The sequence below is a fragment of the Erinaceus europaeus genome, chromosome 12, assembly GCF_950295315.1.
Source record: "Erinaceus europaeus chromosome 12, mEriEur2.1, whole genome shotgun sequence".
NCBI lineage: Eukaryota > Metazoa > Chordata > Mammalia > Eulipotyphla > Erinaceidae > Erinaceus > Erinaceus europaeus.
The window spans coordinates 67142986-67155662 of NC_080173.1; the positions used below are offsets into that span (position 1 = coordinate 67142986).

Sequence of the window (12677 nt, forward strand, 5' to 3'; positions counted from 1 at the left end):
ATTCTCTCTTTCTCTCTTGTTCATCAGTTAAAAAATGTACCTCTTTTTAAAACAATCATTATGTTATGCCTTTGAAACTAGTGTTTCCAAGAATGAAAATAATGTCCAAGTGTCTGTGTGATACTCAGTAATCTCTTAAGATCATTAAAAAAAACTTGTATCTACTTAAGGAAAGACATCAGTGTACTGCCCCACCATTCAGAATTTCTCCATATGCGGTCCCATGGCAGTTGTTTTCCATCTTTCTCTTCAATGCACACTTTATTCAGTGATAATGATTGTTTGGAGAAATAAATTGTAATTTTTTTATTTTTAAAATGGCATAGGTGGGTGGGAGAGATAGCATAATTGTTATGCAAAGAGACTCTTGTCTGAGGCACCAAAGTCTCAGGCTCAAACCCATGCACGCACCACTATAATCTAGAGCTGAGCAATGCTTTGATTGGTTGGCTGGTTGGTGAGAAAGGGAAGGAAGGAAGGAAGGAAGGAAGGAAGGGAGGGAGGGAGGGAGGATGGAAGGTGAGGGAAGGAAGGAAAAGAAAGGGAGAGAGAAAAAAACAACAAGGTCAACAAAAGGGAAAATAAACAAATAAATAAATATAAAAAAAATTTTTAAAGGGAGAGAGAAAAAACAGGCATAGGCAAGAGACTGTATAGTCAAAATTATTGATAATATAAATGATTAAGAAAGACTATAATGATCTACACTAAAAGAATCTAAACAAACCATTACAACAAAATAGAATGCCAGCTTCTAGATTAGATCTTGACTATAGGGGAAATAAATTCTACAAATGATGTGATACAGTTAATTTAACAAGACTGGAATATGGATGATAAATTAGAGTGCTTAACTACCAACATTAAGTTGTCTAATAAAATACAGTTAATCAGGAATACAACTTACTCTGAAATGGTTCCGAAGTCAATTTTATTAAATGGCATTTAGGTGTACTTTGTGCTATTTGTTCTTTATTTATACTTCTAATCTTTCTGAATTAAAAGTACATTAAGTGGCCTGGGTAAATGGTTCGGTGGTAGAGTGCAAAACTTGCATAAGTTTACTCATGAGTTTGGTTCCTTATCACCACATATTTCACATGCCAAAGTAATTATTTGGTTCTGTTTCTCCTTTCCCGCTCCCTCCCTCCACATCTTATTAAATAAATAAATCTTTTTAAAGTACATTTAAAAAAGAGGCATTGAAATACAAACATATTGTAGATATATTACCTTTTACTTAAAATTTTAATCAAGGGACATTTTCACTGAAATAAGATAATGCTCCAATATCAAACTAAAGTTTCCAATTCTGCACTAAACCCAAAAGCTAAGACAATCAGAAACTGTCAATAGCAGGCCTTTTAGAAATACTATGGGAAGACATTTATCTTTAACTACTTCATTCAAAGGATCATTCTCACTGAAAAAGTATGCACTGAAGACAAAGATGGAAAACAACTACCATGGGACAGCATTTGGAGGAACTCTATGTATGGCAGGGCAGTACATTAGTCTTTCCTTAAGTAGAAAAAAAAATTTTTTAATGATCTTAAGAGATTACTACGTAGTATGATACAGAGAATGAATCATTCTCTGAATGTATAATTGACATGTATAACTATAAAGGCAAGAAATGGTATACACACTCATACCCACAATATACCACTATAAAAGAGATATTTCCACTAGAAAATAGTATCTGTGGCCAGGTAGTGGCACCCCTAGTGGAGCACAGGTTAAAATGTACAAGGACCCAGGTTCAAGCCCCCATTCCCGTCTTGCAGAGGGGGAAAGCTTCACAAGCAATAAAGCAGTACTGCAGGTGTTTCTCCATCTCCCTTGACCTTCTCAATTTCTGTCTCTATCAAAATAAATAAATTTAAGATAGATATTCAAATATTTGTAAAATGTCTATAGTTCTAAATGGGTAGCTTTTCATGTATAACAATATGTCTACAATGGCAAAAGAATTATACATCTACTGCTTAGATATTTCCAGTCTAAAGCAAATGTATTACAAATGTAAATATTAAAATGATGAATGAAATAGTGGGGGTTGTATTGTTAAATGGGAATCTGGGGAATGTCATGCATGTAAAAAAAAAAAAAAAGTAGAAACGCAAAGCAGAAATTGACTGAGTTTGGAGTATGGCACCAAAGTAAGAAAGCAGAAGTACACTAGAGTTTGCAGTGAGTACCTCCCTAATACTTCCTCTCCACTTTTTTGGGTCCATGATTGCTCAACAATTTGTTTGGCTTTGTATGTTAACTCTCTTTTCAGTCACCAGGTTCCAGGTGTCATCAGGATGCCAGCCAGACTTCCCTGGATTGAAGACCCCACCAATATGTCCTGGAGCTCAGCTTCCCCAGAGACCCATCCTACTAGGGAAAAAGAGAGGCAGACTGGGAGTATGGACCGACCAGTCAACGCCCATGTTCAGCGGGGAAGCAATTACAGAAGCCAGACCTTCTACCTTCTGCAACCTACAATGACCCTGGGTCCATGCTCCCAGAGGGATAGAGAATGGGAAAGCTATCGGGGGAGGGGGTGGGATATGGAGATTGGGCGGTGGGAAATGTGTGGAGTTGTACCCCTCCTACCCTATGGTTTTGTTAATTAATCCTTTCTTAAATAAATAAATAAATAAAATAAAATAAAAAGAAATAAACATTATATCACCATACTGAACTGTATGACTATTATACTGTCTCAGAAAATAAGATAACTGTCACAGTAGATAAAGCATTGGACTCTAAAGCTTGAGATCCTGAGTTCAATCCCTGGCAGCACATGTACCAGAGTGATATCTGGTTCTTTCTCTCCTCCTATCTTTCTAATTAATAATTAAATAAAATAAATTTTAAAAGAGAGAAAAAAGGTAACAAGCTAGTTTTAGAATATATGCTTCCTAGACAAAAATTAAACAGAAAAAAAAAAAAAGTGAAGGTGAAACACTTAGATAATGTGCTGCTTTGCTAGGTGCAAAGCCCAGGTTTGAACCCAGCCCCGCACCACACTGAAAGAAGCTTCTGAAATGGAGTTTCCCTTATTTTTCTCTCTAGCTCTCTGCAAAAGCAAAATAAAGCAAACAGAAAATATCAATATATACACACAACAGAACAACATATACTTTTAAATTCATTCAGATGAAATTTGTCTACCCATAACAGACATAACTTGTGGGAAATATCAAATAATTAAAGTAGAAAATAATGTTTTTCCAGGATTTTTTTTTATTAAGAATTCCAGAAGCTAGAAATTTACTTGCCATGTGGTTTCACCAAATAACTATCCAGCCTCTCATCAAGAACTATTAATAGGCTAGGGAGTCAGGCTCAGCGGGTTAAGCACACATGGCGTAAAGTACAAGGACCAGTTTAAGGATCCCGGTTTGAGCCCCCCGCTCCCCACCTGCAGGGGGAAAGAAAGATAGACACCTGCAGACCTGCTTCACCGCCTGTGAAGCGACTCCCCGGTAGGTGGGGAGCCAGGGGCTTAAACCGGGATCCTTACTTGGGTCTTTGCGCTTTGTGCCACGTGTGTCTGCAGGTGTCTCTTTCTCTTTCTTTCTCGCTCTCTGTCTTCCCCTCCTCTCTCCATTTCTCTCTGTCCTATCCAACAACGATGACAACAATAACTACAACAGTAAAACAACAAGGGCAACAAGAAGGAATAAATAAATATTTAAAAAAAGAACTCTTAATAAACAGGGTCTGGGTGGTGGCATACTGGATTAAGCACACACCTTATCATACACAAGGAGCCAGGTCTGAGCCCCAGATCCTCACCTGCAGGGGGGATGCTTCACAAGTAGTGGTCTGCAGGTGTCTGTCTTACTCTCTTCCTCCTTATCTCCCTCACCCCTCCCAATTTCTTTCTGTCTTCTAACCCACAAAAAAAAAAAAAAAAAAAAAAAAAAGGAGAAAGAGAGGGAAAAATGGCCAAGCTACAGTAATAACATTGATGGCAGCAATAACAAAATAAACTAAAACCCGTTAATAAAACATGTTATTCTAAATATAAAATAACGTATACATACCTTCAAAGTCAATAATATATGGATTAACTATATATTCACAAACAAGGCAATAAATGGTAAAAAAAAAGGGTTTCACTTTTTCTCTCTGAAATTCTGAATTTGCTTTTTGTCTTTGCCACAAATACAACTTCTTGTGATAAGTACACAAACCTCATTTACTAAGATGGCTTTAATAAGCAAATGAAACTGATCATTGAAAAACTTAAATATGTTTTTGTGAACTGAATAAGGGTTCTTACTATTAAAAGAAAGAGCTACTAAGAAACAAGGAAAGGAAAGGAAAGCATAAAGTGAAAACTAGCAAAGTACTACAGCAAAGTAGCCTGTGTGTGTGGAGGACCCAAAACACAATGGTAGAGAAAGTCTTAGGTGGGTAGTGGAAGTCCTATTCAGATAATCAACACAAGGAGATGAGAGACACCTGCAGACCCGCTTCACCGCCTGTGAAGCGACTCCCCTGCAGGTCTGAACCGCTTTGCGCCACGTGCGCTTAACCCGCTGGACTACCGCCGGGCCCCCCAATTTTCCATTTTCGTTGTTGTTGTTGGATAGGGTGGAGCGAAATGAAGTGAGATGGGGAAGACAAGAGAGGGGGAGAGAAAGACAGACACCTGCACACCCGCTTCATCACTTGCGAAGTGAACCCCTTGTGGGTGGGGAGCTGGGGGCTTGAACCGGGATCCTTGAACTGGTCCTGGCACTTAGTACTATGTGCGCTTAACACTGTGCACTACCTCCTGGGCCCCAGCCTTAACTGTTTTAAAATTTTCAATGTAATATTACTAACGAAGAAAAAAGAAATACATAAATGACAGTGTCCTTGTTTACACTTACTTTGGGATACATATTCAATACCTCATATTTGGGATACAAATTATTCAATACCTCGTGTTCCCAGTCTATCAGTAAAGACAGATGCCATTACTGCTTCCTGATTTATAGCTCCACAAAAAATGGAAACATTTCAGCACCATTACTGTGGTAATGTTAATCTTGCACTTTAAGATTAATAAAGATGGGGGTCAGTCAGTGGCTCCATGCGCAAGGACCAGCTTAAAGATCCCGGTTTGAGCCCCGGCTCCCCACCTGCAGGGGGGTCACTTCACAAGCGGTAAAACAGGTGTCTAACTTTCTCTCCCCCTCTGTCTCCCCTATTCTCTCAATTTCTCTGTCCTATCCAAGAACAGTAACATCAATGGCAAATATAACAATAATAATAACAAGGGCAACAAAATGGGGAAAAATGGCCTCCAGGAGCAGTGGATTTGTAGTGCAGGCACTGAGTCCCAGCAATAACCCTAGAGGCCAAAAAAAAAAAAATTAATAAAGATGTATATTAAAAAATATATATACATTGAAAATTAACATTGGGAGGATGGGAGATAGCTCCAGTGGTAGAACATGCATCTTATCATACAAGAGGCCCTGGGTTTGAGACCTGGCACTACATGGGAACACCAGAGCTGACATGGCAGTTGCTCCATATATGGAGGGGGGGAGTGCTGTGGTATCTCTCCTCACCATCACAGGGGCTTGTATTCTCCAAATAATAAATAATCAACAGAAAAAAAATGCATCAAGGAAGCTCCTTAGTAGTATTGGCATGTGCAAGGCTGTAAACTCATTCCCCTACATTGTATAAAAAAAAGAAGAAGAAGAAGAAAAGATCATTAAAGTTGTGTTCAAACGCTAATCATAAGCATGAAAGGAGATAAAAAGACCGTGGGGGGGAGGCAGGTGGTAGCGCAGCAAGTTAAGCGCTCCTGGCGTAAGGATCATGGTTCAAGTCCCTGGATCCTCACCTGCAGGGTAGTCACTTCACAGGTGGTGATACGGGTCTGCAAATGTCTATTTTTCTCCCTTCCTCTCTGTCTTCCCCTCCTCTCTCCATTTCTTTGTCCCATCTAACAATGACGACATCAACAACAGCAGCAATAGTAATAACTACTACAACAATAAAAAACAACAAGGGCAAGAAAAGGGAAAATTAATAAACATAAAAATAAAATACAAAAAGAAATTATAAAATAAAAAAATTTAAATTAAAAAAAGACCATAGGGTACGCAATTAAAAAATTCCAAGTCAAGTTAAAGAAAACAAACTGGTAAGTCTATTAGTTAATGACTGGCAACCAACATCTGAGCATAGACATTTATTATGGAAAATTCTTCATGGCTTGCTCTACTGTAAATAGCCCAAACTTAGGTCATTTATTACCTTGTTTTCCGCATAAGCAAGCCAGCGACTCCCAAGAGCAATAGGATTCATGTTAGGACCTGGACAAGGATAGCAGCCTGGAAAAAAAAAGTTCAAATAACAGTCTTGAGAGATTTCTTAAAGAATTTCCTGCTAGTGCATCATATTTTAATAATATCAAACTGTTAGATTTGGTAAGAATTGAAAGTTTTCCTATAACACTAATCATTTTAACAGTTAATTTTTTTCTCTTCTGCATAGTTTCTATTTGGTTTTGACTCTGTTCCAACAAAAAACAAATTTCGGACATACTGATAATCACTTTAAACAAAATTGAGTCTGTCTATAGTCCTTAAAAATGACAGTCATCTCCTTTCACCCATGTTGGATGAAGGGGGTAGATAGTATAATGGCTATGCAAAGAAACTCCCACACCACCATAACCAGAGCAGAGCAGAGCAAAGCAGGGCAGAGCAGTGCAGGTAACACACACACACACACACACACACACACACAATTAATCATCTTGGATGGAACTTGAAGAAATCGTTGTAAGTGAGATAAACCAAACAGGGAAGGGTGGATACTGTATGAGCACACCTATAGGTAGAATTTAAGAAATAAGGACAATAAGGGAAAACACAAGGTGAAAGGGTTAGGAGGGGGAAGAAGCCAGCCAGGCGGTGACACACCCGGCTAAGTGCACACAGTGTCATAAGCAAGACCGAGGTTCGAGCACCTGCTCCACAACTGCGGGGGGGGGGGGGGGGGCGCAGAAGGGGGAGCACAATGGCAGTGAAGCAGGTGGTTGATGCCAGGAACTGAATATGGAACCTTGAGCCTCAGGGAGGATAATGAGCTTACAATAATTTTAAGATAAGGTTTGCATACCAGATGAAATAAGAAGTATAGGCTTTCTCATTTTTAGCTCATCATTTAATTAAAAAAATAATAACTTCAGAGTCTGAAATGGTGTATTTTGTAGCATGTTTTCGGGGTTATGGGAAAAACTATCTTTGATTTGCTGTGATATCGCTGGGGCTCAGTGCCAGCACTAGAATCCACTGCTCCTAGCAGCCATTTTTATCCATTTTATTCTATAGGACAGAAAGAAACTGAGAGGAGGGAAAGATAGAGAGGGAGAGAGAAAGATAGACACCTGCCGACCTGCTTCACCACTTCTGAAACTCCCCCATGCAGGTGGGGAGCCAGGGGCTCAAACCGGGATCCTTGCCTGTGCTTTGTACTATGCACCAGCACCCGGAAATCAATCAATCAATCAATAAAGTAAGATAAGATGTCTGGTGACAGACACTTTGGGTCCTGGTAGAATACAGGTTCAGAGCCCTCTGGTCATCTACCCCAATCATTTACCACTTTTTTTTTTTAATGAAAGAAAGTGAGTAAATAAGTGAGAAAGTCAGAGATCAAATCACTGCTCCATCATCCATGGAGTTCCACAAAGTTTTTGTCTTTGTTGCTCTCTCATGTGGTACTGAAGCTCAAACCAAGGGCCTCGCACATATAGGTGCAAAATGTACCAGTGAGTCATCTCAGGGGTCCCTAGAACTAATTTGATCCATACAAAACTGCAGTTTTATTATTATCAATAATAATAAAGAAAAAAGATAATAATAAAGGTGAAAATACATTCTATAATATTTTAAAAATTGAATAAATGCATTTAGATATGGTCCATAAGTAAATTTTCACTTGCAAAATGTCATGGAAAAAAGAAAGAAATGGAAAAGATACAGATGTTGAGTTTTGGTTATACACCAGAAATACCTAAATTCCTTAACTTTAAATTCAACATAATCTAAATTTCAACAAATTCTGATAAACACTTCCTTCATAGGTCCTAATAAGTACATTATCCTTTCCTAAAACTAAAGGATAAGAAAAAAAAATTCTTTGTGTTATTTAGATAAATCAGTAAGAGGGATTTGGACTGGTGGTGGGAGTGGTATGTAGACACATATCACAAGGAGATAAGAAACTGTACCCTGTGTCAACAATTGTCCTGTAAACCATCCCCCACACACACCCACACATGCTCCAACACCAAATAAAGAAGGAAGGAAAATGTAGTTTACAATTCTCCATTTTAGTTTTAGAGTCGATTTTTAAAGAAATTCAGTGGACCTCAAGAATGACAGTGTGCTGGAATGAAAGCAAATTGTTTTTCTGCTCTCTAAAGAAAACATTTTACAACTGGAATCAGCAGAACATCAGCTACTCAGCACTATCATAACTTTATAAGCATGACTCTTTAAAGATTAACTATTGCCTCCAGCTAAACTTTGAAAACATGTGAAAAAAAAAAACTTGAACCTTTATAATAGGACTAGTTGTAACATTATGTTGTGGTTTTTTTTGAACCAAGTAAAAGAAAGCTTGATAAGGAAAACTCAGAAGTCCACATTTAAAAAAAGGAAGTACATGAAAAACACAATAAATGATAATTCTGTGGTTAATGACACACTGTTTAAATTGCTTTATTAAGGAGATCATGATTTTTTTTTTGAAATCATGATTTTTTTTTTTTTATAATTTCCCCCCCTTTTGTTGTCCTTGTTGTAGCTTCGTTGTGGCTATTATTATTGCCCTTGTTGACGCAATTCGTTGTTGGATAGGACAGAGAGAAATGGAGAGAGGAGGGGAAGACAGAGAAGGGGAGAGAAAGATAGACACCTGCAGACCTGCTTCACCGCCTGTGAAGCGACTCCCCTGCAGGTGGGGAGCCGGGGGCTCAAACCGGGATTCTTACGCCGGTCCCTGCGCTTTGCGCCACATGCGCTTAACCCACTGCGCCACCGCCCGACGCCCCTGAAATCATGATTTTTAAGACAGTTGTCACATGGGTACAATTTTTCATCTTTCCATGACAAGCGTAGGCACACAATTTCCACCACCAAGTTAAGTCCTCCTCCACACTCATGCACTGAGTCTCCAATGGTTCTGGGAAGTGATGCACCTGGTTGAGTGCACGCATACAATGTACATGGGTCTGGGTTCAAGCCTCCCCACCCCTGCTACACCCCAGTCCCCGCCTTCTGGGGAGAAGCTTCATTAGTATGAACTAGTGCTGTAGGTGTTTCTCTTTCTCTCTCCATCTCAATCTCCTCTTATGCTCTCATTTTCTCTCTGCCCTATAAGATAAATAAATATTTTTATTTTATTTATTTTAATGAGAGATTAAGATATAAAAAGAAGATACACAGACAAGATAGCAGAGCACTGCTAAGCTCTGGCTTATGGTGGTGTAGGGGGTTGAACCTGGGTCTTTGGAGCCTCAGGTATGGAAGTCTTTTTGCATAACAATTATCTCCCTCACCCATAAATAATTTTTAAAAAGAGTTCTTTGTATATTTTGGATAAAAGTTCTTTGTCCTATATGTTTTTACAAACATCTTCCTCATCCTGTGGCTTCTCATTCTCTTGATATTTTTTGCAGAACATCAATTTTTAATTTTTTATTTAATTTTTGATTCAATTCTTTCATGATTTGTGGCTCTGTATAAGTACCACGCGCTAACTGATTGCACCACTGGATTTGTGGCTCTGGTGTTGTATCTAAAATGTAGTCCATAATCTTGGCTTTTTCCCTATATGTTCCTATATGAATTTTTATATTTTTATATATTTACATTTAGGACAGTCATTCATTTTTAATTTTTTTAATTAATTTTATGAGGGAGGGAGAAAGAAGAGAGAGAAAGAATAAAAGAACCACGCCAGCATCCATACAGCCTAGGATTGAACTCGGGACCTCATATATAAATGTCTGTGCTACCACTGATCTACTTTCCATGCTAATTGAGCTAAGTTTTGTGAAGGATATATGTTGTATGCCTAGATCTACTTTTGTGCATGTGAGCATCTGGTTGTTTCACCATCATTTGTTGAAAACACTTTCTTCATTGTATTATGTTTGCTGCTGTGTCAAAGGTTTATTTATGGATTTTCTATTCATTCCACTGATATGTGCATCTTTTTTTGTCAACTCAACACTTCTTGGTTACTATATCTTTATAGGAAATCTTGAAGTCAGGTACCAAAGATGGAGAAAATTTGAATACATATTATTAAAGATGAAACTATAATCTGAGGCTATAGGCTGTATCATTCCAAGTACATGACATCTAGGGAAAGCAAATCTATAGGGCTTATCTTTTTTAATTACTAATTGATATGGGGGCTGGGATGAACAAAGATAAAATGCAAAGCACAGAGGATTTTATGGCATAGAAAATATTCTATGTGACATTATAATGACATATGCTATTATATTTATAATTCCATTCCCATAGAATATACAACATCAAGAGAGGATCCTCAAGCAAAATATGAATGTTAGGTTAGCTCAGGCTCAATCTTAGTTTTTTTTTTGTTTGTTTTTAAAAAGCACCATTCTCAGAAGTAATAATGATAATAAGGTTATGTATGTACAATAACTGGAAATAGATATGAGAAATTTCTGTAAATTTCTATCAATTTTATTGTAACTCTAAAACTACTCTTAAAAAAATAAGTGTAACAACAACAATAATAACTACAACAATAAAACAACAAGGGCAACAAAAGGGAAAAAATAAATTAAATAAAATAAATTTTTTAAAAATAAAATAATAAGTGTAATAGGGGGCCAGGAGGTAGCACACCTGATTAAGCGCTTATACTACAGTGCTCAAGTACCCGGGTTCAAGCCCCTGGTCCCCACCTGCAGGGGGAACGCATCATAAATGGTGAAGCAGGGTTGTTGCAGGTGTATCTCTGTCTCTCTCCATCTCTATCTCCTCCCTTCAATTTCTATCTGTCTCTATCCAATAATAAAAAATGAGGGGTTTCTTTTGTTTATTTTTTTTTTCTACCTCCAGGGTTATCACAGGGCTCAGTAGCAGCTCTCCAAATCCACTGCTCCTGGTGGCCATTTTTTTCATTTTATTGGATAGGACAGAGAGACACTGAGACAGGAGAGAGAGAGAGAGAGAGAGAGAGAGAGAGAGAGAGAGAGAAAGACATCTACAGGTGGGGAGCCGGGGGCTCAAACCCAGATTCTTGCTTGGGTCTTCGCTTTTAATACTATGCACGTTTAACCAGGTGTGCCACAACCCAGCCTCCAAAAATGAAAAGTATTTTTAAAAGAGTAACAATACTAAGGAACCAAAACCAAGGGGGCCGGGAAGTAGCACAGTGGGCTAAGCCCACATGGTGCAAAGTACATGGGCTGCGTAAGGAACCAAAACGACAAGAATAAGCAGTGATTATACCTAAGTTCACTGAAAAACATTAGTCACAAAAGCACATGTCTGTTATATGACATCAGAAAAGACTAAAACAACCTCTGCTAAAAAACATTTAGGTACATAATCACTTTAAGATGTATTAAGTGATTATCTTATAGTAAATTAGTGTAATTTTCATGTGAAATTACTGACTTATTTCTCACGTATGCAAAACAATATGAACTTAAAGAGTACTACCATTGCAAGGTTCAAGGGGTGGGAATTAATTGGAGAGAATAGAAAAGTCACAAACTATACACACATAAGTCGCTGAGTATCCACTAAGTACTGTCTACCCAAGGAGTGAAAACATCATGGCGCCTAGTTCATTATATATTGATGGAAAATTAAAAGGGCATGGATAGATTTGAGTTCTAACTTGAAATGGGCATAGATCTCCCACTAGCCTGTCAATCTCTTCTAAATAAGTGTTCCAAATTTCTTCTAAATACAGAGGACCTCACTGCTGAACAAAAAATGTTTCATTTTTAAGATCATTTAAATTCATTCCTTATGGGTTTTTTTCATTACTAACTTAAAGAATACACATACTAAAACTAATAATTAACATCACAATTGTAAAGAATAAATTGTCCTCTTCAAAGTAAAAACAGAGGCCAATGGGAAGAGTTACTTACTGTACAATTAACCGATCTCTCTGGAGACTTCGTATCTACCTTTCAATTTAAGCACACCAGAAATGACTACTAATGACATCTATCAGTCTTTGTCTCGTATTCTTAATCATATGTAGGTTTTGAGTTTCCACATCAGACAGCTGCTCCAGGCCACCTTTTCTGTATAGTCAAGTACAAAAGTGTCTCCTTTCTCATCATATTGGCTGCATTCCTAAACAGTTCTCTATCAGCTCTCTTTACCTGACCCTTCCACCCTTTGGCACAAATTCCCATGATGCTTTATCTGATGGACACAGCTGTCTCTACTTATTTTACAGCCCCATCATTGTACTCATACATAACCAAGGCAATTGTACTATATAAGAGCTTTCCAAACCTTTAGGTATTAAAGGCTTGCATAATCAATTAGGTGGGCAATTTTATTTTATGTAGACTGTGATCTTAGTTCTTTAAGAAATAGGAACCAGTCAATGTAGAAAACTATGGACAAGGGCAAATGGGCATTCAGAAG

At 37.9% G+C, this 12677-nt stretch overlaps 1 protein-coding gene across 12 annotated transcripts in view; it reads right to left on the reverse strand.

Moving 5' to 3' along the window:
• The window catches only part of BCAS3 (BCAS3 microtubule associated cell migration factor), a 654611-nt gene that overhangs the window by 510009 nt on the left and 131925 nt on the right, over positions 1 to 12677 (reverse strand). For all 12 annotated transcript variants that reach the window (XM_060203882.1, XM_060203884.1, XM_060203878.1 and 9 more), the window contains exon 10: positions 6262 to 6338. In XM_060203882.1, the coding sequence (XP_060059865.1) occupies positions 6262 to 6338 (77 nt within the window). The remainder of the gene's footprint in view (positions 1 to 6261; positions 6339 to 12677) is intronic.